The 25,581-nt window shown below is 45.8% G+C and overlaps 1 protein-coding gene across 8 annotated transcripts; it reads right to left on the bottom strand.

Annotated features, from left to right (window-relative positions):
* Window positions 1–8,295: 8,295 nt before the first annotated feature.
* On the bottom strand, window positions 8,296–20,974 carry LOC143955146 (uncharacterized). Of its 8 annotated transcripts, none has more exons than XM_077465236.1 (8): window positions 19,977–20,719; window positions 16,417–16,544; window positions 16,205–16,328; window positions 15,991–16,088; window positions 15,674–15,901; window positions 15,388–15,594; window positions 15,123–15,264; window positions 8,296–9,686 (listed from the first exon to the last, which is right to left on the bottom strand). In XM_077465236.1, exons 3-8 carry the CDS (start codon window positions 16,287–16,289, stop codon window positions 8,608–8,610), a joined length of 1,839 nt encoding a protein of 612 aa, XP_077321362.1. In that variant the 5' UTR covers window positions 16,290–16,328; window positions 16,417–16,544; window positions 19,977–20,719; the 3' UTR covers window positions 8,296–8,607. The 8 variants fall into 8 exon arrangements, with proteins under 8 accessions (XP_077321362.1, XP_077321360.1, XP_077321363.1 ...); XM_077465234.1 differs by lacking the exon at window positions 19,977–20,719 and adding an exon at window positions 19,319–19,580; XM_077465237.1 differs by lacking the exons at window positions 16,417–16,544; window positions 19,977–20,719 and adding an exon at window positions 20,761–20,974.
* Window positions 20,975–25,581: the final 4,607 nt, after the last annotated feature.

The following is a 25,581-nucleotide window of genomic DNA, read 5'->3' as shown; positions in this document are numbered from 1 at the left end:
GAGGTACCCCAGGAATCTACTACCCTCAAGCAAATGCTGAGGACCTTTTTGGATGCTAGCAAAGACTAAGAGAGATTCCTGCCTAACCTGTTATTTGCATAAAAAGAGGTACCCCAGGAATCTACTGGGTTCTCTCCCTTCGAGTTACTCTATGGGAGAAGGGTCTGCAGACCCCTGAATCTCATTAGAGGACACTGGGAGGGAGAGACAGAGCAGGAGGGGACCCCCATAGTGCCCTATGTTCTGGAACTCAGGGACCGCATGGAGCAACTGTCTCTGATGGTAAGGGAGAATCTCCAGGCGGCCCAGGGGAGACAGAAGAGATGGTACGATCAGGAGGCCCGACAGCGTATCTTCCAGGTTGGGCAGAAGGTCTTAGTGCTCAAGCCTGTGAAGACTGACAAGATGCAGGCATACTAGTCTGCCTGTAAAGTAGCGCATCTTCCCCGTGTTTATAACAGTACTACAGACAGCAAAATTACATTTCTAAAGGAAAAAATGTCATCAAATTATTTCAATACCGGGCACTTACACCCCCTTCCTGCCCAGGCAATTTTTCAGCTTTCATTGCTGTCACATTTTGCATGACAATTGCGCGGTCATGCTACACTGTAACCATGTGACATTTGTTATCATTTTCTTCACATAAATAGAGCTTTCTTTTGGTAGTATTTAATTACTTCTTTTTTTTCCCTAAAATTTTTCTTAGTTTCTGTCAGTAAATTTTGTAAATAAGTATTTTTTTTCTCCTTCACTGATGGCCATTGATAGGCTGCAGTGGTGGGCACAGATACGCAACACGGATAAGCGGCACTGATGAGCATTGATGGGCAGCAATGATAGCCATTACTGACTGGTATCACTAATGGGTACTGATTGCTGGCACTAGTGAGCACTCACTGGTGACACTGCTGGGCACACTGCTGGCACTGCTGGGCACTTCTGGCACTGTGGAAGCTTTATTATAATCAGTGCCCTGATTACATGCCTAGATGTCTTCTGTGAGATGCAGCTGATTGGCTCTCCTCTCCTCACGCACTGTCAGTGTGAGGCAAGAAGAACCTTTTACCGGCATCTCCTTGTTTACATGTGACTGGCTGTGACTGGACACAGCCGATCTCATGGTTAACCAGTTAACAACCGGCCCATAGCCGAATGATGGCTACAGGGCGGTTGATTAACTCTGGGAGGCCGTCATATTACATCCTCCCAGAATTCCGCTCTCGCGCTCACTCGAGAGCATCCTTGACCGCTGGGTCCTGCATCGCGGTAAGCGGCCACTCCATCAAATGACGAGGCAATCACGTGTAAACAAACCGGTATCATGTTATGATGCCTGTTCCTCCCTCCACTCTCTGTACCGATTGGTACAGTGATAGGGGAGAGATCGGTGTTAGCAGCGCTGTGGGCCAGATCTGCAGTGCCCACAGTGCTTCTCACCGACAATTAACCCCTCAATTCCCTGCCAATACTCTGCAATACCCAGCAATGCCCTGCCAATAATCTGCAATACCCTGACAATACTCTACGATGCCCTGCCAATACTTTGCAATACCCAGAAATGCCCTGCCAATACTCAGCAATACTCTGCAATACCCTGCCAATACTCTGCCATAAATTGCCATACCCAGCAATACTCTGTGATAACCTGCAATACCCAGCCATATTCTGCGATACCCAGCCATACTCAGTGATACCCTGTAATACCCAGCCGTACTTGGTGATACTCTGCAATACCCAGCCATATTCGGTGATACCCTGTAATACCCAGCCGTACCTGGTGATACTCTGCAATACCCAGCCATATTCGGTGATACCCAGCCATACTCAGTGATACCCTGCAATACTCTGTGATACCCAGCCACGCTCGCCCATGTTTGGCTGTACTCAGTCTCTGTATGTGGCCTGGCTGTGGAAGTATCACACATGTGGTATCGCCGTACTCAGGAGGAGTAGGAGAATCTATTTTGGGGTATAATTTTTGGGATGTACATGCTATGTGTTAGAAATATTGTATAAATTGACAACTTTGTGTTAAAAAAAATGCATTTTAACCACTTTCCACCCGCCGTCCATATGACGTCCTTGACTTTGTGCGGAGATATTTGAATGATGGGTGTAGCTACAGGCATCATTCAGATATCAGCTTTTTCAGCCGGCGATTCCCTACATCATAAGAATGATCATTGTGGCTGTTCTTCTGCTTGATCATTCTTACAGGAGGCGAGAGGGGACTCCCCCCCATCCCCCCGGCGCCCTCCGGTGCTTTTACCGACTCGCCAATACTATCAAAGCCAGAATCGTTTGTTTTTTTATTTATTTTTTATGAGGTCTTATTGACCCCATATCTCACTGTAAAGCAAACCTGTCATGCCATATTCCTATTACAAGGGATGTTTACATTCCCCAAAAATTTATTTTTGGGGACAAAAGTGTCAAACTAAAATAAAGTAAAATGAACAATAAAAAAAAAAAAAAATTTGAAAGCACCCTTGTCCTCATGTGCTCGCATGCAGAAGCGAACGCATACGTAAGTCCCGCCCACATATGAAAACGGTGTTCAAACCACACATGTGAGGTATCCCTACGAACGTTAGAGCGAGAGCAATAATTCTGGCCCTAGACCTCCTCTATAACTCAAAACATGTAACCAGTAAAAAAAAAATTTATGCGTTGCCAATGGGGATTTTTAAGTAGCGACGTTTGACGCCATTCCACAAGTGTGTGCACTTTTGAAGAGTGACATGTTAGGTATCTATTTACTCGGCGTAACTTCATCTTTCACTTTATGCAAAAACATTGGGCTAACTTTTGTTTTGTTTTTTTTTAAGCACAAAACAGTTTTTTTCCCAAAAAAAAGCATTCGAAAAATTTCTGCACAAATACCATGAGAGATAAAAGTTGCAATGACCACCATTGTATTCTCTAGGATCCTTGCTAAAAAACATATATAATGTTTTGGGGTTCTATGTAATTTTCTAGCAAATAAATGATGATTTTTATATGTAGGAGAGAAATGTCAGAATTGTCCTCGGTGCTCCAGAATGCCTGATGGTGCTCCCTGCATGTTGGGCCTCTTTATGTGGCCACACTGTGTAAAAGTCTCACACATGTGGTATCGCCGTACTCGGGAGTAATAGCAGAATGTAATTTGGTGTGTAATTTGTGGTATGCATATGCTGTGTGTGAGAAATAAACTGATAATATGACAATTTTGTGGAAAAAAAAATCTTGATTTTTGCAAAGAATTGTGGGAAAAAATGACAACTTCAAAAAACTCATCATGCCTCTTACTAAATACCTTGGAATGTCTTCTTTCCAAAAAGGGGTCATTTGGGGGGTAGTTGTAATTTTCTGGCATGTTAGGGTCTCAAGAATTGAAATAGGCCATCAGTCCTTCAGGTGTGATCAATTTTCAGATATTGGCACCATAGCTTGTGGACTCTATTACTTTCACAAAGACCAAATAATATCCACCAATTTGTACTTATTTTTACCAAAGATATATAGTAGTATACATTTTGGCCAAAATTTATGAAGAAAAATTACTAATCTGCTAAATTTTATAACAGAAACAAAGAAAATTTCATTTTTTTACAGAATTTTCAGTCTTTTTTCTTTTATAGCACAAAAAATAAAAAACCCAGCGGTGATTAAATACCACCAAAAGAAAGCTCTATTTGTGTGAAAAAAAGGACAAACATTTCATGTGGGTACAGTGTTGCATGACTGAGTAATTGTCATTCAAAATGTGAGAGCACCAAAAGCTGAAAATTGGTCTGGTTATTAAGGGTGTTTAAGTGGTCAAGTGGTTAAAGAGCCGTGGCTGCGGCTCTTTACAGAGTTCAGGGTCGCGACGTGACTTAGCGTGCTCCCACGGCCATTCTGGGCGCTGTTATATGATGTCAACCCAGAATGAGAGCCGCACCGCCCCATCATTTGACGGTGTGGGTGGGCAAGTGGTTAAAATTGCTTGCAGCTGTAATGTATTGTCGGATCCCGGCAATATAGATAAAAATCATTGTTAAAACGGCATGCAGCCCCCCCCCCATACCAGGACCTTTTGGTCTGGTAAAGATTTTAAGTGGAACTCCATGTCAAAATTAAAAAAAAAATTGTGTGGGGGGTCCCCCAAAATCCATACCAGACCCTTATCCGAGCATACAACCTGGCAGGTTGCAAAAAGAGGGGGACGGGAGAGCACCCCCCCGAACCATACCAGGCCACATGCCCTCAACATGGGGAGGGTGCTTTGGGATCCCCCCATACCAGGCCCTTTGGGTCTGGTATAGATTTTACGGGGAACTCCACAGCAAAAAAAAAAAAAAATGGCATTCATTCACCAAAAGTGTCAAAAAAGTAAAAATGACAGGAGACAGTTTTTGACAATACCTTTATTAAAAAAAGAACATGTCCCGCGATATAAATCCATTGTCAATCACGGCACCTCAGTGGGAGGTCTCCCCCACGACTGCTGTCTTTTCACTTTGATAGCCCTTATATAACCATGGGCGGGGTAACCTGTTTACGCCACCAGGTGGCCCCGCCACCTCTGATGTCACATGCCATCAAATTACATCAGAAGGAGCGGGATGTCAGGGCCTTCTCAAAACTGGCCGCTCAGCTGTCAGCTAATTGCCAGCTCCTATCTCTCCACAGTGACTCACCTGTTGAGGATATCCTGCTCGTCAGTCCTGCCTACTTAAGCCGTCCAGCCCAGATGATCTCTGCCTTCGCCTTGGTCACATCTCTAGAGACTCTCTCCTGTGTTCCTGTTAAAGACTTGCTTGGCTGACATTCCTTCTGGCTCCAGATCCCGCTTGCTGTTCTACTACGCTGTTCTCTGGCTCCTTGACATTTCGGCTTGTCTGACTATTCATTCTGGTTCCTGAACTCAGGCTATGTTTTGACTACCTTTTACTCTGTTTACCTTTTTTATTATTATTAAACAAGAATGATTTAACTGTACTTCTGTCTCAGTCTGATTCATGGTTTCTGACACGGGGTCACTCGGTTACATCACCGGGTGGCCCCGCCCCAGCCTGAAAAACAGGTGTCAAAGCGCAAAGACTGCAGTCACAGGGAGGCCTCCCATGGAGACAGAGTTTTTCAATTTTTTTTACTTTTTGGGACAGGTGCCGTGATTGAATATGGATTTACATTGTGGGACACTTTTTTTTTTAATAAAGGAATTGTTAAAAACTGACCGCTGTGGTTTTTACTTTTTTGACACTTTTTTTGGTGAATTTACCCGATACCCATTCACATAGAGGGGGGCCGGGATCTTGTTAAAGGGGGTAAACAGGTTCCGATAAGACCCCCACCCACAGATGATAAAGATTCTGCTCTTTTTTCTGTTGTTAATGTTATCTGGGGCCAGAAGAGTAATGAGTGAGGACAATCCTGGAAGATAAGACATTATCTACACACCAAAAGACATCTTCCTGGATGGGGACCCAGGCGCCATCTTGTCTCAACATCAGCTCAGCAAACCTGTGAATACACCTCACAGATCCAGTTATCCCCATTATAAAACCACTTAGCTTTTCAACCGTATCAAGGTTATCCCAGCACAAAGTCACTGGCACAAATGAAACAATCGTTATTGTATAAGATGAGATATATTGATGATGTGACTGGACCTACGAGTTACGTCAGTTGCGTTGTGTTTATTAAATGGGGTCGGATCAGACCTCCACCCACAATCAGAGGTGTTCTTTCTAACACACAATGCATGACAATGATCTGTATCCTGGTGAACGGCTCTGTGTGTGGGGGGTGTCTGGAGACGTGGCCGGCTTACTAATCATTGTATAACCATGTAAGGAGGCCGGGTCTAGGAGATTTAAATTGTTTACCAGTCTTGGATGGAGTGGGGAAGCATTAGAACTCCTGTGCAGTTTTTTTTCTGCTATCTGGGGCCCCTTTGAGAGATTCCCCTTCACTTCCTGTCCTGTTGACAGCTCTTTATCAAACAGGAAGTCAGGGGAACCGTACAACAGGGACACAGACAGGCATACAAATCTGACAGGGACTACGGCTTTCTTCTATTCTACTAAAGTATATATCTTCCTTGTCCATTGAGAGACACAGGTGTTTAGAAACCGTTGGGTTATATTGCCACCTACAATAAGATTTCACATGAGTAAACAGAAAACCTATAAGCCAGACCCTTATTAACCCCTCCTACTCCCAGCACGCCTCAGTTTTTTTGCTACTCTAAGTGGTTGGATGCCTCAGCTCTGAAAAAAAGTTTAATCAACTTTTTTCTGCTTGCCTTCAACGTTTCTTGGTGACCTCAATCAAGGTTCCTTGGTGACCTCAATCAAGGTCTCTTGGTGATCTCAATCAAGGTTTCTTGGTGACCTCAATCAAGGATCCTTGGTGACCTCAATCAAGGATCCTTGGTGACCTCAATTAAGGTTCCTTGGTGACCTCAATCAAGGTTCCTTGGTGACCTCAATCAAGGTCTCTTGGTGATCTCAATCAAGGTTTCTTGGTGACCTCAATCAAGGTTCCTTGGTGACCTCAATCAAGGATCCTTGGTGACCTCAATCAAGGATCCTTGGTGACCTCAATCAAGGTTCCTTGGTGATCTCAATCAAGGTCTCTTGGTGATCTCAATCAAGGTTTCTTGGTGACCTCAATCAAGGTTCCTTGGTGACCTCAATCAAGGATCCTTGGTGACCTCAATCAAGGATCCTTGGTGACCTCAATCAAGGTTCCTTGGTGATCTCAATCAAGGTTCCTTGGTGACCTCAATCAAGGATCCTTGGTCACTTCAATCAAGGTTTATTGGTGATATCAATCAATTAGATGATCATTGCCTGAAGTTTCCAGGTGAGAATACTGTTCTGGTTCTTGCTTCAGTTACACACTGAGGTCCCTGGTAATAAGGTGGCTGGTCCCTTTGTGGCGACAGCTTCCCCTCTACCTCCCGGCAGAACTGTCCCTTCTGGTTGGACTGCAAGCTGCAGTCTCACCGCTGCGCTGCTCTCTTGCTTCTAGATAGGACCTCAGACAGCCTAGAAGCCAGATGTGCCCAGGATAGGCCAAATCTCCGGCCTAGCAGCCGGGGAAACACGACACACATTCACCTAGGTGGCACAGAACCCTGATCACGTGACTCCGCCCAAATATACAGGTTCTCCCAGCAGACCAAGGGATTCAAGAAAACCCCTGACCACTCGCCTGCCCATAACCTGACCTTGGGTTGCCCTTCTCATATCTAGTACCACTAAGTACCCAGGCACCTAGTGGTAGAAGAGAAAAGTGCAACAAGGCCAAACTTAGGGAGAAATCAATAGATCTCTAACAATCAACCAGGATAACTACTCCTGGCAAGTAAATTTGTGAGGAGCTCCCTGCCTAAACTCCAGGGGGCTACACAAATAAAACTTACCTGCTAGTGCCAGAAGAGATCAGGCCTGATTCTGCCAACACTGTGGTTGCCCAGTGTTCCCATCAATTCTACATATCAGTGACAACTCATCAGTGCCCATCAATTCTACATATCAGTGCCACCTTATCCGTTCCAACTCATCAGTGCCCATCAGTTCCACCTGTCAGTACCCCATCAGTGCTACATATTAGTGCCACCTTATCCGTTCCAACTTATCAGTGCCCATCAGTGAAGGAGAAAACTACATTTTACAACAGAAACAAAGAAAACTTTTTTTTTCCAAAATTTTGATCTTTTTTAGTTTAGCAAAAAATAACCTCCCCTCCCAGAAGTGATCAAATACCACCAAAAGGAAAGCTCTATTTGTGGGAAAAAATTATACAAATGTTGTCAGTGTACAGTATAGCATGACCGCACAATTGTCATTCAGAGTACGACAGCATGAAAGCTGAAAACTGGCCTGGGCAGCAAGGGGGGAAAGTGCCCAGAATTGAAGAACTTCTATCCTTCAGTGTGTACTGTACACACCAGTGTATGAGGATGAAACCATGTCTGACAGAGGAAACTAAGGGGTCTACTTCTAGAAGATTCATTGGACAAATATGACAATCATTCATCCAACCATTACACATTCTGGCCATAATGCAACACAGTGATTTCCTATCATCATCAGCTCCATCTAGTGGCCATAATGAGATATTGATTCTGTCATATCATATCACAATACCGCATTATGGCCACTAGATGGAGCCAAGGAAATCAGTGTATGAAATAAAATACATCCAATATTCATCACAGCCGGGTGAATGTTGCTCACATTCATTCAACTAGTTTTTTTAAAATAGACCTCTAAGTGTTTGTGAAATCTTCCACCACAAAATGTACTCAGCCAATGAGAGGTAATGACTCCATTTTTATTTTTCTCCTGCTATCAATGGCCGACACGGTACAACACTTCATCCATGTCTTTGGTGATCTCTGATCTCCTTATCAACTGTTTCTTCCATGATGAAGATCAGCCATGGAGTATATCTGAGGTCTATATCAGGGTGTGCTTCTTCCCCACATGAGAGCTGTGACCCATTCATATAGAATATGAATGAATATACAATTAATTTCCCACACTCAAGGTACTAAAACACCTTGAGGGTTGTGTGGGATCCCTGATGTACAGGAAGACAGGACTTCAGTGAGGAACAATTCCCTCACTTAGGACAGGAATATGGCTTCTCCCTTGTGTGAGATCTCTGATGTGTGTAAAGATTGGACTTCTGTGAAAAACATTTCCCGCATTCAGGACAGGAATATGGCTTCTCCCCTGTGTGAGAGCTCCGATGTGTGGAAAGAAGGGACTTTAGTGAAAAACATTTCCCGCACACAGGACAGGAATATGGCTTCTCCCCCGTGTGAGATCTCTGATGTTTGGAAAGATTGGACTTCTCTGAAAAACATTTTCCACACTCAGGACAGGAATATGGCTTCTCCCCCGTGTGAGATCTCTGATGTGTGGAAAGATGAGACTTCACTGAAAAACATTTCCCACACTCAGGACAGGAATACGGTTTCTCCCCCGTGTGAGATCTCTGATGTTTGGAAAGATTGGACTTCTCTGAAAAACATTTCCCGCACTCAGGACAGGAATACGGCTTCTCCCCTGTGTGAGATCTCTGATGCGTGGAAAGATTGTACCTCTCTGAAAAACATTTCCCGCACTCAGGACAGGAATACGGCTTCTCCCCCATGTGAGATCGCTGATGTTTGGAAAGATTGGGCTTCTGTGAAAAACATTTCCCACACTCAGGACAGGAATACGGCTTCTCTCCTGTATGAGATCTCTGATGTGTGTGAAGAGTGGTCTTCAGTGAAAAACATTTCCTGCACTCAGTACAGGAATACGGCTTCTCTCCTGTATGAGATCTTAGATGCACATTAAGACCGGATTCAAAACGGAAACACTTCCCACACTCAGTACAGGAATTTGGCTTTTCACCTGTGTGAGTTCTTTTATGCACATTAAGACGACATTTAAAACGGAAACACTTCCCGCACTCAGTACAGGAAAATCTCTTCTCTGTTGGAAGGACGGCCCCGTCCCTCACAGTCTGAGGTTCCTCAGGATAAGAGGAATACGATGGTCCATCTACACTGTGTGGTGCCGGATGGACATTTGAGGTAGTCGGGTTTTCTCCTGGACTATACTGTGTGATGTCCTCATCTTCTACTTTACAGTCTGGAGACAAAGTGAGACAATCCTCTGAGGTTTTCCTCATCTCCCGTCCATCTACTAAAATAGAAATACAAAGATTATTACTAGACATGAGCTGATTGGTTCCCCTAAACCAGGACTCCGCCCACATCAGACAGCTTTGTCTCTGAGGATCTTACAATTCCCCCCTCAAGGTAACTAGTAAATGGGTCCTCTGATCTCCTACCAGATCATTTCTTTATTCATGGACCTTAGTCAGAGAGCGAGGAAACAACGAGAACTGTCTTTTATAGGAGTGACAGTGATGAGGGGATTATAGGACGAGTGTCCCCTCCCCCTCTATCACTCATTGCCATCTTCCCAACACAAGAAGTCCTGCACTTCCTTATTTAGTCCATGATTTAGTCATGAATAACAGCGGGGCTGAGCCCCACCAGAGGTCAGAGAGTGAGGATGGGGGGAGAACAACCAAGATGAAGACTGGACTGATCCCGAAGACCCCCATCATTGGGTTATTGACTCCTCCCTCATTATCACTTTCTGTTTAAGGTCCATAGTTTGAGGATGTTATCACATTATTATCAACATGTAAAAGTCTGTGCTCCAATCACATCATCAGATATAAAATGTCCAGCTGGTAGGAAATGGGTGTAACAAAAGAGAATACATATTATGTGTATATATAGCAGTGGGGGGAGGGGAGAGAACAGAAGTCAGGACTATGTAATGTACAACATATTGTATAAGATACAACAGATAGGATTATATAGTATCAGAATAATGTAATGTAAAACAGAGTGTATAGTGCAGGGGTCAGGAGTATGTAATGTACAATATAAATGAAGATGAAATGTTTACATGAGACAAGTTGCAGAGGTCCCACACCGCTGCCTCCCATCTCCTGAGACTGCACTCAGTGACTTGGGTCTGAGACTATACAGACATATCCCTCCACCCGGCACAGCCAGCAGACAACAGAGCAAGTAATCCTGGGGGGATTGTTCTATCAGAGATCATGCTAGACCTGAGCATGGGGCAGAAGACCCAAAGCACATGCTGAAGGTGCCTAGGTAGAGCAACATTTATGGTGAAAATCAACCTTTTGCTGTCAGCTGAACTCCAGGATTTCCATAAATTGTGTCTGCAGCACAGAGAAGGAAGATTATAACCCAGTCCCCGCCCTACTCTGGACTAATCAGTGAGCAGTAGGGATGAGCCGAACACCCCCCGGTTCGGTTCGCACCAGAACTTTCGAACGGACCAAAAATTTGTGCGAACTTTAGAACCCCATTGAAGTCTATGGGACTCGAACGTTCTAAATAAAAAGTGCTAATTTTAATGGCTAATATGCAAGATACTGTCCTAAAAAAGGTTTGGGGACCTGGCTCCTGCCCCAGGGGACATGGGTCAATGCCTAAAATGTTTTTAAAAACTGCAGTTTTTTCGGAAGCACTGATTTTAATGACGATTAAAGTGAAAAAAATGAAATATTCCTTTAAATATAGTGCCTGGGGGGTGTCTATAGTATGCCTGTGAAATGCCACGTGTTTCCCGTGTTTCGAACAGTCCCTGCACAAAATGACATTTAACAGAAAAAAAGTCATTTAAAACTGCTTGTGGTTTTAATGTTATATCTGGTTCCGGCAATATGGAGGAAAATTATTAAGAAAAATGGCAGGGGTAGCCCCCCCTGCCCATTACCAGCCCCTTTGGGTCTTGTACGGATATTAAGGGGAACCCTGTACCCATATTAAAAAAAAGGAAAGATGTGGGGCCCCCAGACCCTATATACTCAGAACAGCATTATACAGGCAAACAAGACAGGGACTGTGTAGGTTTGTTGTGTTAAGTAGAATCTGTTTGTAATTTTGAACTGGTACATTTTTAAAGTGTAGCTCCAGTCAAAAAATGTATTTTTAAGCTTTTTGGAAAACATAGGGAAGGGTTATCACCCCTGTATAATTAGTTTTGCCGTCCATCTTTTTTCATCTCACTTCTTGTTGTCTCCTTCCGTTTGCAAGTAGGAGACATTTGTAAGTTGGATGTTTGAAAGTAGGGGCTTGCCCTATATGCTCTGCAGAAATGGCAGGACAAGGTGTTGGTGTTGCCACAACATTGTAAACCCTCAAAGTGACTCTTGGTAGGCACTGGAAAACCCTGCTGTGAACAATTATATCAAGAATTGTAATTACATGCCATTGTTGAACAGTGGTAGAAAAATAGGGCCTTTGGTGGTTGTGGTGCTGGTGCCACAACACTGTAAGTCCTCACAGTTACTCTCGGTGGGCACAGGAACAGGCCCTGCTGTGAAATATTATATCAAGAATTGTAATTACATACCCCTGTTAAACAGGGGCTGAAAAATTGGGCCTTAGGCACTGCTTGCTGGTACCACAACACTGCAACCTCTCCCAGATACTCTAGTTGTAGTGCAGGAATGAGCCCTGCTGCAAAGCATTGCATCAAAAATTGTATTACATGCCCCTGTTAAACAGGGGCTGAAAAATCGGGCCTTAGGTGCTGGTGCCACAACACTGCAACCTCTCCCATATACTCTATTTGTAGTGCAGGAATGAGCCCTGCTGCAAAGCACTGCATCAAAAATTGTCATTAAACGCCCCTGTTAAACAGGGGCTGAAAAATTGGGCTGGTGGCATCACCCAGAACCAAAAATGTTCTTCCAAGATATCAGCGGAGGAGGAAGAGGATAGACAGTCAACATAACAGGACAGTCACTCAGCATTAGCAGAGGCAGTCTTGAAGGGATGTGATATTTAAAAAAAAATGATTTGGTTACATCAGCTTCACGTGCTTGGTAGCTGGTGGTGATCCAAGACTGATTCATCTTTATGAAGGTCAGTCGATCAACCGAGTCGGTGGACAGGCGCACCCTGTGATAGGTTACAAAGCCACCACAGGACTGAAGGTGCGTTCCGAAAGAACGCTGGATGCAAGACAGGCCAGTAGCTCAATTGCATACTGTGCAAGCTCTGGCCAGTGATCCATCCTCAAGACCCAGTAAGCCAGAGGATTTTCGGTGGGAAAGGTGTCCAAGTCTGATCTTGCCCCTAGGTATTCCTGAACCATGTAAATCAGACGCTGGCAATGGTTGCTGGAAACGATCATACCTTGGGGTTGCTCCTTCTGACCGATGCCTCAGCAACACGTTGTCCAGGACCAGGAGTTTGTAACCTCCCAGTCTCTGGGAACGTGTTGCACAGACCTTTCTGCAAAGCCTCCCAGAGATGTCTCATCCTCTGCGACGGCAAGATAAGGTCAGCAACCTTACCCTTGTACCGTGGATCAAGGAGAGTGGCCAGCCAGTAATGGTCCCTCTCCTTGATCCGAAGAATATGAGGATCCTTCCGCAGGCTTTGCAGGATCAGGGAGGCCATGCAGCGTAAGTTAGCTGAGGCATTCGGTCCGGAGTCCGCTGGGTCACTAAGGACAACATGATCCGCAGCTACATCCTCCCAGCCATGTACAAGTCCACGGGTTTTTTGGGACTGTAAATCATCCCTAAAAGACTGCTGTTGCTGAGTGCCAGGCTCCACCTCCATGCTGACACAATCATCCTCCTTCTCCTCTTCCTGTGTGATAGGAGGGACAGCAAGAACACTGTCTGGATAAAGGGGGCCTTGAGAGGCAAGGAAGTCCTCCTCTTCCTGCCTCAAGTGCCCCTGTCCATTATTCCACAGCGTATGCTCCAAGAGGTGGACAAGAGGTACAGTGTCACTGATGCATGCACTGTCACTGCTCACCATCCTTGTGGCTTCCTCAAATGGTGACAGGACAGTGGATGCATCCCTGATCATGCCCCACTGGCGTGGTGAGAAAAAACCGAGCTTCCCTGACCCTGTCCTGGTGCCGTAGTCGCACAGGTACTCATTGATGGTCCTCTGCTGCAAGTGCAGCTGCTGCAGCATGGCCAACGTTGAGTTACACCTGGTGGGCATGTCACATATAAGGCGGTTCTTGGGCAGGTTCAACTGCTTTTGGAGCTCAGCCAGCCGAGCACAGGCAGTAAATGATCGGCGAAAATGCACACAGACTTTCCTGGCCTGCTTCAGGACATCCTGTAAGCCCAGGTACCTGCCCAAGAACCGCTGCACCACCAGGTTAAGGACGTGAGCCACACAGGGAAAATGGGTCAGTTGTCCCTGTCGGAGGGTGGAGACGAGGTTGGTGCCATTGTCGCAAACCACCAATCCTGGCTTAATCTGGCATGGCGTCAACCACCTCTCGGCCTGCCCCTGCAGAGCTGCCATAATATCTTCCCCAGTGTGGCTCCTGTCCCCCAAACAAACCAGAGCAAGCACGGCATGGCATCATTTTCCCTGCGAAGCCCTTGAACGCCTACGGAGCACCGCTGGTTTCCGAGGACAGAGCACTGGAAGAGGCCATGGAGGAAGAAGAAGAGGAGGGGGTGGAGGAGAGAGGTGTGTCACAACCAATAGTAGCATTTTGAAGGCGTGGTGGCGGAACAACCTCCAACACTACTGCACCTTGTCCTGCATTCTTCCCAGCTGCCAGAAGAGTGACCCAATGGGCCGTGAAAGACAGGTATCGTCCCTGTCCATGCCTGCTGGACCATGAGTCAGCGGTATTATGCACCTTACCGCTGACTGCCCTGTCCAGTGAGGCAAGGACAATGCCTTCCACATGCCGGTAGAGAGCCGGAATCGCCTTCCATGAGAAAAAGTGGCGTTTGGGGACCTGCCACTGAGGAACCGCACATTGTACAAACTCACGGAAGGGGGCCGAGTCTACCAACTGAAAAGGCAGCAGTTGAAGTGCTAGCAATTTAGCCAAGCTAGCATTCAACCGCTGGGCATGTGGATGGCTGGGAGTGAACTTCTTTCTACGGTCCAGCAGCTGGGGCAGGGAAATTTGCCCAGTACCCTGAGCCTGGGTGAGAGAGGATGAGGAGGATGAAGAGGGCTTGGTCATCCACTCTACCAAGTCTTCGGCATGATGCGGCTCAACACGTCCAGCTGCTGAAAATAAGGACAAGTGTCTCATGGCCACGTGCTGATGATGACGATGCACCGCGTCCACGACCAGCACTGTTGTCTCTAGACACAGAGCCTGCTTGCCCTTATTTATTGGCTCCTGCCTGTCTGCCTCTCTTTGTTGGCCTTCCAGACATGGTAATGGCCTGCAGGGAGATGGGAAAACCAGCAATTGGGTAGTGTATATTGTGCTGGAGGCACAAAACACCCACTAACTCCTGCAGATGCCTTTATTATAGAACACCAGCAATAAAGGGTAGATATAGGTGTATACTGTGCTGTGCTGGAGGCACACAACACCAACTAACTCCTGCAGATGGCTCAATCAGAGAAGAGCAACAATTGGTAGATACAGGTGTATACTGTGGTGTAGGCACACAGACAACACCCAGTCGCCCACTAACTCCTGCAGATGGCAGATAGCATGCGTTGGACTTGAACACCAAGCTCATTTCTAGTGAGCAGTATGGGTGGAGGAATGTATTTAGTGTTAATGACCCACCTGTGCTGATCTCTGTAGGAGTGTCCTCCTCTATAAATGTCCCCGTTATTCCATCCTCCTCCATAGACTGCTGATCATCCCTCACATACCTCTCTTCTTCTTCTGATTTCACCTCAAATTCTATATCGATTGGATCTCCACTCTAAACCAAGAAAATGAGAGAGAATATCATCTGTATACAATAGGATGTATGATTGTGACATCACATATAAAATCCACACATCATCTCTAGGAGTCCATGTTCTAGAAGCTCCGTCCCACCAACCTTGTAACAGTGGGGGATGGTGTGATCTTCCTGTGTGGAATCCCGGGAATGCAGAGGACGGGGACATCTCTCTGGTGGGTTCCTGGTATTTGGTGGCTCCATCATATCCTTGTGTCCTTCTGAAAACTCCTCCATCACTCCATACTCTTCATCCTCCCCTTTATACTCTTCTTTAACATCAATATTATCATCCCCGAGATTTCCATTCTGAATATATAATAAAACATTCATTGTAACAATCATGCTGTGTATAAATCAGAACTACCAATAATTGTCCCTCATCTACCTGATGATGGTGGGGGATGGTGTGACCTTCCTGTGTGGAATCCCGGGAATACAGAGGACGGGGACATCTCTCTGGTGGGTTTCTGTAGCTGGATGACTCCACCATGGTGTCCTGGTACAGATCTTTGTGTTCTTTTAGAGACTCTGACTCCTCCATCACCCCATCCTCATCATCCTCCTCTTTTATCTCTTCTTTAATCTCAACTTTAGACTCTCTCAGGTTTCCACTCTGAATATATAATAAAAATGACATCAATGGTAACAATGCAGATAATGTACAGATCCTAATGATACTATAAGTGATTGTACCTCATCTACCTGATTATGGTGGGGGATGGTGTGACCTTCCTGTGTGGAATCCTGGGAATACAGAGGGCGGGGACATCTCTCTGGTGGGTTCCCATTACTGGATCCATCTGTAGGAAACACACACACTGACTGAATACATTGTTTCTATGTGTTTATCAGATGATGGGGGATCTAGGTGGAGCCTCCGTACTGCTCTCTCCTTTACAATAAAGTCTCCTCTTACCCGGTGATGTGAGGGGCGGCTGATTGTCCATCATGACGTCCTTGTAGAGATCCTTGTGTCCTTCTAAATACTCCCACTCCTCCATGGAGAAATAGACAGTGACATCCTGACACCTTATAGGAACCTGACACACACAATGATACAGTCACCATCCAGACACATCCCTTGTCTGTTACTGGATAATGTCCCACAATTCCCAGAATCCTCCTCACCTCTCCTCCATCATCTCTCTGGTGACTTCTAGAATCTTCTTTGTATTTCTCTATTCTATCAGGGAGGGAGGTGGAGGCAATGTGATGGTCATATGATCTCCAGACTTCACAGGAGGAAAACTCTAGATCTGAACACAAATAGAAAAATCAAATGATATTCCCAGAATCCTCCTCACCTCACCATTCAGGTCTCCATTTTATTAAAGCCCCACTTCAGACTAAGGTATTATTTTCCCACACAGGACCCCCACACTATGCAGGTTAAAAGCTTGTAGCAGGCATTCTGATGTCATTACATACAATGCAGGACCAACAGTCCCACTTTGCTAGTGAGGATGCTAAGGGTCCGCCCACATCCTAAGAGCATCATAAAAAAAGCCAGATAGTGGGACATTGGGAGGAGGAGCTGTGAGATCAGTGTGATGTCATAGGACATATAGACTCTGGATGGAGGGACATTGGGAGGAGGAGCTGTGAGGTCAGTGTGATGTCATAGGACATATAGACTCTGGATGGAGGGACATTGGGAGGAGGAGCTGTGAGGTCAGTGTGATGTCATAGGACATATAGACTCTGGATGGAGGGACATTGGTAGGAGGAGATGTGAGGTCAGTGTGATGTCATAGGACATATAAACTCTGGATGGAGGGACATTGGGAGGAGGAGCTGTGAGGTCAGTGTGATGTCATAAGACATATAGACTCTGGATGGAGGGACATTGTGAGGAGGAGCTGTGAGGTCAGTGTGATGTCATAGGACATATAAACTCTGGATGGAGGGACATCTGGATCGGGAGATCTGAGGGATCCTCTATATGAGGCTCCTGTGGAAACCAAATCATTGTTCCTGGGTGTGTCCTTCCTCTCCTAAACTGAAGAGTGAACTTTGACCTTTACCATACAGAAATCTGTCAGGAATGTGTGAAAGTAAGCTCTCATGTGATAAGTTGATGTGCGGAGGAACGGAGTATAAATAGCGGCCAATTTTCTCCAGAGCTCCTAATGGTGGGGATGGATTTTGCTGAGTGCTGGTGCCAAGTTTCCACCCCCCAGGATCACTGCAGGTGTGGAGAAAAGCTGTGTAAGAGGATATGGAGGAGAGATGAGGAGGAGATCCAGGAATCAGGATAGAGGTCAGGACAAGCAACAGACGAGCGCATCCAAGAGATGAAGCCGGGGTCACTACACAGAAAATCAATCCAAGGAAACAACAGGCAGGACAAGGAATAGCAAGAAGGAGCTCAGAGACAAATGAGAATATTGCTCAGCCAATGAGAGATGATCTCAGCATGACTTACATAATGAAGGAGATGAGGGGGGGAGGAAGTCGCTTAAGGCGGGGCTTGACAAGTTTGCTTTGAATCTAGGAGCCAGCTGAAAAAGCTGGGAGAAGTGTGGGTTGTCAGCACCCGGGGCTGGGAAAGTAATGTGTGAGAAATCTGTGAGGTGCAGAATGTAGGACATGGCGTACAGGGTGCATGAATTGGATGCATGACATGTGGTGCAGAACACAGGACATGGGGTGATGGATACCAGAGAAGACTGTAGGTCACTGCAGGGGTACAGTGTGCAGAAAGCAGAACAGGGTGTGCAGGGTACCGAAGAAGGGTGTAGATCACTGCCGGACATGGGGTGCAGGTTGCACAATACAGGACATGGGAAGCTGAGTGCAGAATGCAGGACATGAGATACAGGGTACAAGAGAAGGGTGCAGGATATTGGCGCAGGACATGGGGTGCAGAACACAGGACATGGGGACCTGGGTGCAGAACGCAGGACATGGGTTATAGGGTACCAGAGAAGGGTATGGGACATGGGGTGCAGGGAAAGGGTACAGTGTGCAGGACATGTGGTACAGAACACAGGACAAAGGGCGCAGGACATGGAATTCGGGGGTGCAAAACATGGGGTGCAGGGTGTAGAACACAGGACATAGGGTGCAGGGTGGCGTTCAGAGGACATGGGGTGCAGTACGCAGGACATGGAGTGCAGAATGCAGAACATGGGGTGCAGGGGAAGGGTGCAGAACACAGCACATGGGGTGCAGAGTGTAGGACAGTAATACAATCCCCCCTCCCCTGTGTCCTCCTGCATGTCCTGTACATCTCCCCCAGCAGTGTGTGAGAGCAGAGTGAATGGAGAGGACATCTTGTGTACATAAAGCAGCATGTCCCTCCCTGGCTGGTCTCTTAGCTGGCTGCTTTGCAGGCTTGTCCTGGTTACTCCTGTAAGGACTCTGTAGTCCTGTTTCTCAGCACCTTGTGCGGATCTTTGTGGCAGTGCCGAGGTGGTGCTATGTTGGAGATTTGGTCCCCCTCCTTCCTCTCTGTCCTGCCCAGTCCACCCCTGACTTCACAGGTTGTGTGCCATCATCTCCTCCTCCTCCCCCCCCTCACCCTCCCACCTGGCCCCGCTCCGAACCACATTCCTGTCTGAATAATGTGTCCGGGTTTCAGGCAGAAACATTATTCAGACCAACAGTGAGAATGGGCTGACAAGAGCCCAGGGGCCAGGACACCATGGGGATCTGGGATTTGTTCAGCCCTCACTTATGGTGACCATAGAGACATGGAAATTCAGCTGGTTCAGCAGGGATCGGTCACATTTCCATCCATGTGTGGTCACTGCCAGATAAAAGTCACTCCATCAGCAGCTGCAGCCAATAGCTTCATCACTGATCTGTGTATTCTGAGAGCGGAGGAGTGCCCCCATTGTCAGAATACAATAGTGCAGCGGGGAGGATTCCCCCACCCCCCTCCAATGTGTGGATGGGGGAATCACTTCCGTTTTTTCCTCTCATCCTGCTGGATGAACGATAAAACTGAACCATGTATGGCCAGCTTTGGAAGGAAGATATATTCATCATCAACTGATCCCCCTGAAGGGGTTAATCTACATATTACCTCCTCTGCCACCAGATCCAGCAACGTCTCCTCTCTACGTCCTTCCAAATGGAATGTCCTGTATACATGACATCACTTCCTGTATTCCATAGAGACTTCCTGTCTTCCATAGAGACTTCCTGTCTGGGTAGAAGTGAGATCACCACCTTGTGGAGATCAGAGGAACTGCAGAAACGTTTGGTAGTGTGAACACGTCCTTGTGCTGTGTGTGTATGTACTGTATATCCTTATAGATGGGTCATCTCCACTCCCACCAAGGGGGATAGAAATATATTACTGCTGGGGGGGGGGGAGACATTTTGGCCCCTTTGATTTTGCAGTAAAATTGATGTCAGATTTAGTCATGTAGAACATCTGTTATATGGATACAAAGAGCAGGGTGCAAAACATGGGGTTCAGGGTGCAAAACACAGGACATGGGGTGCAGGATACAGGACAAGGGTGCAGAATTTAGGACAGTAATACAATCCCCCCTCCCCTGTGTCCTCCTGCATGTCCTGTACATCTCCCCCAGCAGTGTGTGAGAGCAGAGTGAATGGAGAGGACATCTTGTGTACATAAAGCAGCATGTCCCTCCCTGGCTGGTCTCTTAGCTGGCTGCTTTGCAGGCTTGTCCTGGTTCCTCCTGTAAGGACTCTGTAGTCCTGTTTCTCAGCACCTTGTGGGGATCTTTGTGGCAGTGCCGAGGTGGCGCCATGTTGGAGATTTGGTCCCGCTCCTTCCTCTCTGTTCTGCCAGAGGGCTCTGCAGGGACACAGCCAGCTATGGGAGGGAGCAGGAGCCGATGGTGACAGTAATGCGGCCGCAGAAAGAAGAAAGATCGGCAGCGGGAGCTCAGTGAGATGAGTCCTCTCATGCCGCTGTCCTGCCCGGTCCACCCCTGACTTCACAGGTTGGGTGCCATCATCTCCTCCTCCTCCCCTTCCCGCCTGGCCCCGCTCCGAGCCACATTCCTGTCTGAATAATGTGTCCGGGTTTCAGGCAGAAACATCATTCAGACCAACAGTGAGAATGGGCTGACAAGAGCCCAGGGGCCAGGACACCATTTCTAGTCACCATGGTGACCTGGGATTTGTTCAGCCCTGACTTATGGTGACCATAGAGACATGGAAATTCAGCTGGTTCAGCAGGGATCGGTCACATTTCCATCCATGTGTGGTCACTGCCGGATAAAAGTCACTCCATCAGCGGCTGCAGCCAATAGCTTCATCACTGATCTGTGTATTCTGAGAGCGGAGGAGCGCCCCCCATTGTCAGAATACAATAGTGCAGGGGGGAGGATTCCCCCATCCCCCTCCAATGTGTGCATGGGGGAGTCACTTCAGTTTTTTCCTCTCATCACGCTGGATGAACGATAAAACTGAACCATGTATGGCCAGCTTTGGAAGGAAGATATATTAATCATTGAATGATCCCCCTGAAGGGGTTAATCTACATATTACCTCCTCTGCCACCAAATCCAGCAACGTATCCTCTCTACGTCCTTCCTAATGGAATGTTCTTTGTTCTCTCTGTAGCTGACATCACTTCCTGTCTTCCATAGAGACTTCCTGTCTGGGTAGAAGTGAGATCACCACCTTGTGGAGATCAGAGGAACTGCAGAAACGTCTGGTAGTGTGAACACGGCCTTGTGCTGTGTGCGTATGTACTGTATATCCCTATAGATGGGTCATCTCCACTCCCACCAAGGGGGAAAGAAATATATTACTGCTCGGGGGGGGGGAGACATTTTGGCCCCTTTGATTTTGCAGTAAAATTGATGTCAGATTTAGTCATGTAGAACATCTGTTATATGGATACAAAGAGCCCCAGCCGAGAGTAAAGGGTGGAAATGGCTCCTGATCACCAGATTTGGGCAATTATGTCACCAATATAAATAGAATAAAACCCGCGCTATGTGTAACAACTCAAATACCTACAGAAATAACTTATACCGGACTGCTGCTGTAACAAAGGTAAGTATTCCCTTTATCAACTAGAAGAGTGTTATGTGTCACAGCGCTGTCCTATTGTGTGTGCACATAAATCATCACAAATACACTAAAATATGTGGAGACATTCTAGGGGCTCAAATAATATTCTCTGCAGATCTACTGCTTCCACTTTACACCTACTTCATTGATCTTATGGTGTTTATCAATAAATTAAGAAAACTGATCCATGTGCAACTTCATATACAACATAAAGTGCTTTGTGCTCAAGATGCTGTTCCCTGCAGATCCACTGCTTCCACTTTGCACCTACTTCAATGAACTTATTTTGCTAAAGACAAATCCACCAATCAACGAAAAGTTGATAAGGTGTGTAAAGTGCTCGGTACTCCAAACTGTGCCAGCTGTAGTGTACTTCATATTCCCATCGCACACCTTCCTGGATGCTCTCTCAGATTTGGGTGCTGTAGCAACAACCAGCTGGATACTGGTTCAAGTCACGGTGAAGATATTTGTCAGCACACCATGGAACGACACAAATAACATCCAAATGAGTGATTTATTGCATGATCACAACACAAGGATAGCGCAACGTTTCGGAGCTGTGCAGGGCCCCTTCGTCAGGCATGTGATATGTGCGGGGTGACGGTGAAAACTATTCAAAAAGCCATCAACCAATCAGAAAAAGGAAAAAAGAGCAAAAAGTAGAAGAAACCAAGCTCCTCCCACCCATCCGAATGATATGATGTCACAAATACCCGCCAAAACTGTTAAATATTCATGTATGAGCACAAAAATCACAAAAAGACTATATAACCAAAGTAAGGGTTAATGTAATGACATGCTGTAAGTGCCACGAAGTACCTTTTCAGTAGTGTTACTGTGGGGACAGACCAGCTGTGGAGTAAGATCAGGATACACTGTGGTCAGTGGGAGAAGAGGTTGTGAGACAGATCGCGGCATAATGGACATGAACCGCGCTTGCACAATGCGGCGGTGGTTACTATAGCAGCCCAGGACGCTACAGTGCCATGCCGAGTCAGAGGTTACAGCAGCTACCACCGATCACGCACGCGCATTGTGTCGGCGGCAGCTGAGAAGCTATACACGCGGTTATGTTTGGGTCGCCGATGTCATGGAAACGAATGATGTTGGCAGACCCCGCCCACAACACCAGAGGTGACCAATCAGGGGAGGAGGGCCGGGGAAAAGAAGTGAAAATGAGAAGAGCAAGCAGCGTAGTGTAGATAAACGAGTGATGGAAACAAAAGGCAGCGACAGTGAGTGAGAAACGAGAAGGGAATAAACAGTGGAAGAAAAGAAAGGAGAAAAGAAATGAGACCACTGAGTTGTGATAGTAAAGGAAGAAAAGGGGGGGCAGAAAGGCATGAGGGAATGTAAACCTAGAAGGAAGACAAAGTGGACGGAAAAGGAATAAAAAGACAGCAAGAGAAAAAGAAAAGGAAAATGCAAAAGACAAAGAGAAAAGGGGAGAAGAAAAGAAGAAGCGAGGAGAAAAATAAAAAATAAAATATTAAATAAATAATCTTTCTAATTTCAAAATTGTGATGTGGTGTTTTATTTTTGACTCCTTTTTACGACTTAATTCTATAAGATTAACCACTTGACAACTGGCCACTTAAACCCCCCTCGTGACCAGACCAATTTTCAGCTTTCAGTGCTCTCACATTTTGAATGACAATTACTCAGTCATGTAATACTGTACCCAAATACTTTTGTCCTTTTTTTCCCACCAATAGAGCTTTCTTTTGGTGGTATAAAAAACGCATTTTTGGCCACAATTTATACGGCTACATATCTTTGGTAAAAATAACCCAAATTAGTGGATATTATTTGGTCTTTGTGAAAGTTAGAGAGTCTACAAGCTGTAGTGCAAATCATACAAAATTGATCACATCTGATGTACTGGTGACCGATCTCATTTCTTGGGACCCAAACAAGGCAGGAAAGTACAAATACCCCCCAAATAACCCCTTTTTTGAAACTAGACATTCCAAGGTATTTAGTAAGATGCATGGTGAGCTTTTTGATGTTGTCATTTTTTCCCAAAATTCTTTGCAAAATTAAGATTTTTTTTTCACAAAATTTTCATTGTAATAGGTTATTTCTCTCACATGGCATGTGCATACCACAAATGACACCCCAAAATAAATTCTGCTACTCCTCCTGAGTATTACGATACCACATGTGTGGGACTTTTCCACAGCCTAGCCACTCAGAAAGGCCCAACATGCAGGGAGCGCCATCAGGTGTTCTAGGAGCATAAATTACACATCTAACTTGTTGACTACCTATTACACTTTTAAAGGCCCTGGAGCACCAGAATAATGACACGTGACACTCACATGGCACTGATGACAGATGGCACGGATACGTGGCACTGATGACACGTGACACTGATGAGAGATGCCACTAATATGTGGCACTGATGACAGATGGTACTAATACGTGACACTGATGACATGTGGCACTGATGACAGACGGCAATAATACGCGGCACTGATGACAGATGGCACTGATATGTGGCATTGATGACACGTGTCACTGATAATAGATGGCACGTGACACTGACCCATGGCACTGATGACAGATGGCACTAATATGTGGCACTAATATGTGGCACTGATGACACATGACGCTGATATGGCACTGATGACAGATGGCACTATGTGGCACTGATGACACGTGGTACTGATGTGGCACTGATGACAGATGGCACTTATACGTGGCACTGAGGACAGATGGCACTGACAGGTGGCACTGAGGACAGATGGCACTGGGGACAAATGGCACTGACAGGTGGCCTGGGGACAAATGGCACTGACAGGTGGCACTGGGGACAGATGGCAGTGGGGACAGATGGCAGTGACATTGTGGGCACTTTATTTTCTGTGTTTTTTTTTTCTACTCACAGCCGCTGCAACTGTTCATCTCTCCCTCCTCACACGCTGTCTCTGTGTGAGCAGGGAGAGTCGGTGATGAGAGATGATCTCATATGTTTGCATATGAGATCATCTCTCATTGGACACACCAATGCCACTGTAAACGGTCGCTGTGATTGGCCATTTACAGCGATCTGTGACTGGCTGTGTCCAAGGGACATGGCCAGCATAGAACTTCCCCGATGCATGCTCGCTGGAGCGTGCAACGTGGAACTAAAATGGAGGACATCCGGGGATGGCCTCCCGGCAATTCGCGTCCGCGCTGCAGCCGTCTTTCAGCTATAGCGCGGACGCCTAGTGGTTAAACAGGTGTTACCCACCTATCACTTTACGGAAATTGAGGATGTGTCAAATTTATAGTAATTATTTAATCATAGATTATTATATATCATGAAAGTGCATTCTATTTACATATTAATTATTTAGAATAAGATTTTTTTTGTTTTCTTTTCTTACTATGTCTAACTATTGTGGCAACACCTTGAGGGTCTTATGGACCAAATCCACAGGTCCCAAAATGTGGTAGGAGGTGGTATCTCTATGGACCTTTTCTTCCTCAAACTCCACAGAATGCTAGATAAAAAAATCCTGAATTTACTGGAACAAATCATACTTCTCCAAATGTATAGATGATAAAATTGCCCCTTGGGACTTAAGAATTCAAATCTTCCCCACTATTAACAAAATTAGAACAAGAATTTAAAGCCAATTGGGAAGAGAATCTTCAGACATGCTCTACCAATATGATGGAATTACTTTGTTGCCATTTTAGTACTGAATTAACTTCTCTGGACAATGAGATTGAACAGTTGTACAAAGGAAACGATCTGATAAACTTTGTCCTGCCCAAGAGAGCACATTGAAAGAAAATCTTGAAACCTATGTTTCAGAAATACTTAAAACAAAAGAAAATAAATTCCTAAGAGATAAGTTATCCTACGACAATTATCAGGTCTACAATCGGGCTCAAACCAAAAACAGGAGGTGCAATATAAATGGGCATACTCCAAAAGAAAATTGCTTTGAACCTAATGACTCTGAAACCTCTCCTGCTTCATCTCTCTCTTCACAGGCACCTGATCTGACTATTAGTCAAAAGAAGCCAGAACCATCCGAACGCACCAATGGTAATCGAAATACATAGTTGGGTTCATCTAAACGTTTCCCGAACACTACTCGAGCACCCATAAACACTAGAGCAACCACAGCTAAAACCAATGTTGTCACTAAAGCACTGGGTCACCCTGAATCCATCACAAGCACTAGTATGATTAATTCATCACCTGTTCTATCTTTACTTTCTCAGGCAAGTAATAGTAATGATATAATTTCCCAGTCAGATTTTCGTCTGGCTCTCATTTTTTCACAG

The sequence above is a fragment of the Lithobates pipiens genome, unplaced genomic scaffold, assembly GCF_037356315.1.
Source record: "Lithobates pipiens isolate NorthernLeopardFrog02 unplaced genomic scaffold, aLitPip1_a1.2 Scaffold_324, whole genome shotgun sequence".
Classification (NCBI taxonomy): domain Eukaryota; kingdom Metazoa; phylum Chordata; class Amphibia; order Anura; family Ranidae; genus Lithobates; species Lithobates pipiens.
Note: the sequence above shows the minus strand (reverse complement) of the source record. Positions and strands in the feature narration are given on the sequence as shown.

Excerpts from the sequence above, each read along its gene's own strand:
- LOC143955146 (XM_077465237.1), bottom strand. The coding sequence starts at position 16,289 with ATGGAGGAGTGGGAGTATTTAGAAGGACACAAGGATCTCTACAAGGAC. Across the intron at positions 16,089-16,204 it reads GCCGCCCCTCACATCACCGG|ATGGATCCAGTAATGGGAAC; the intron begins GTAAGAGGAGAC and ends TGTTTCCTACAG. Across the intron at positions 15,265-15,387 it reads CCATCCCCCACTGTTACAAG|AGTGGAGATCCAATCGATAT; the intron begins GTTGGTGGGACG and ends TTCTTGGTTTAG.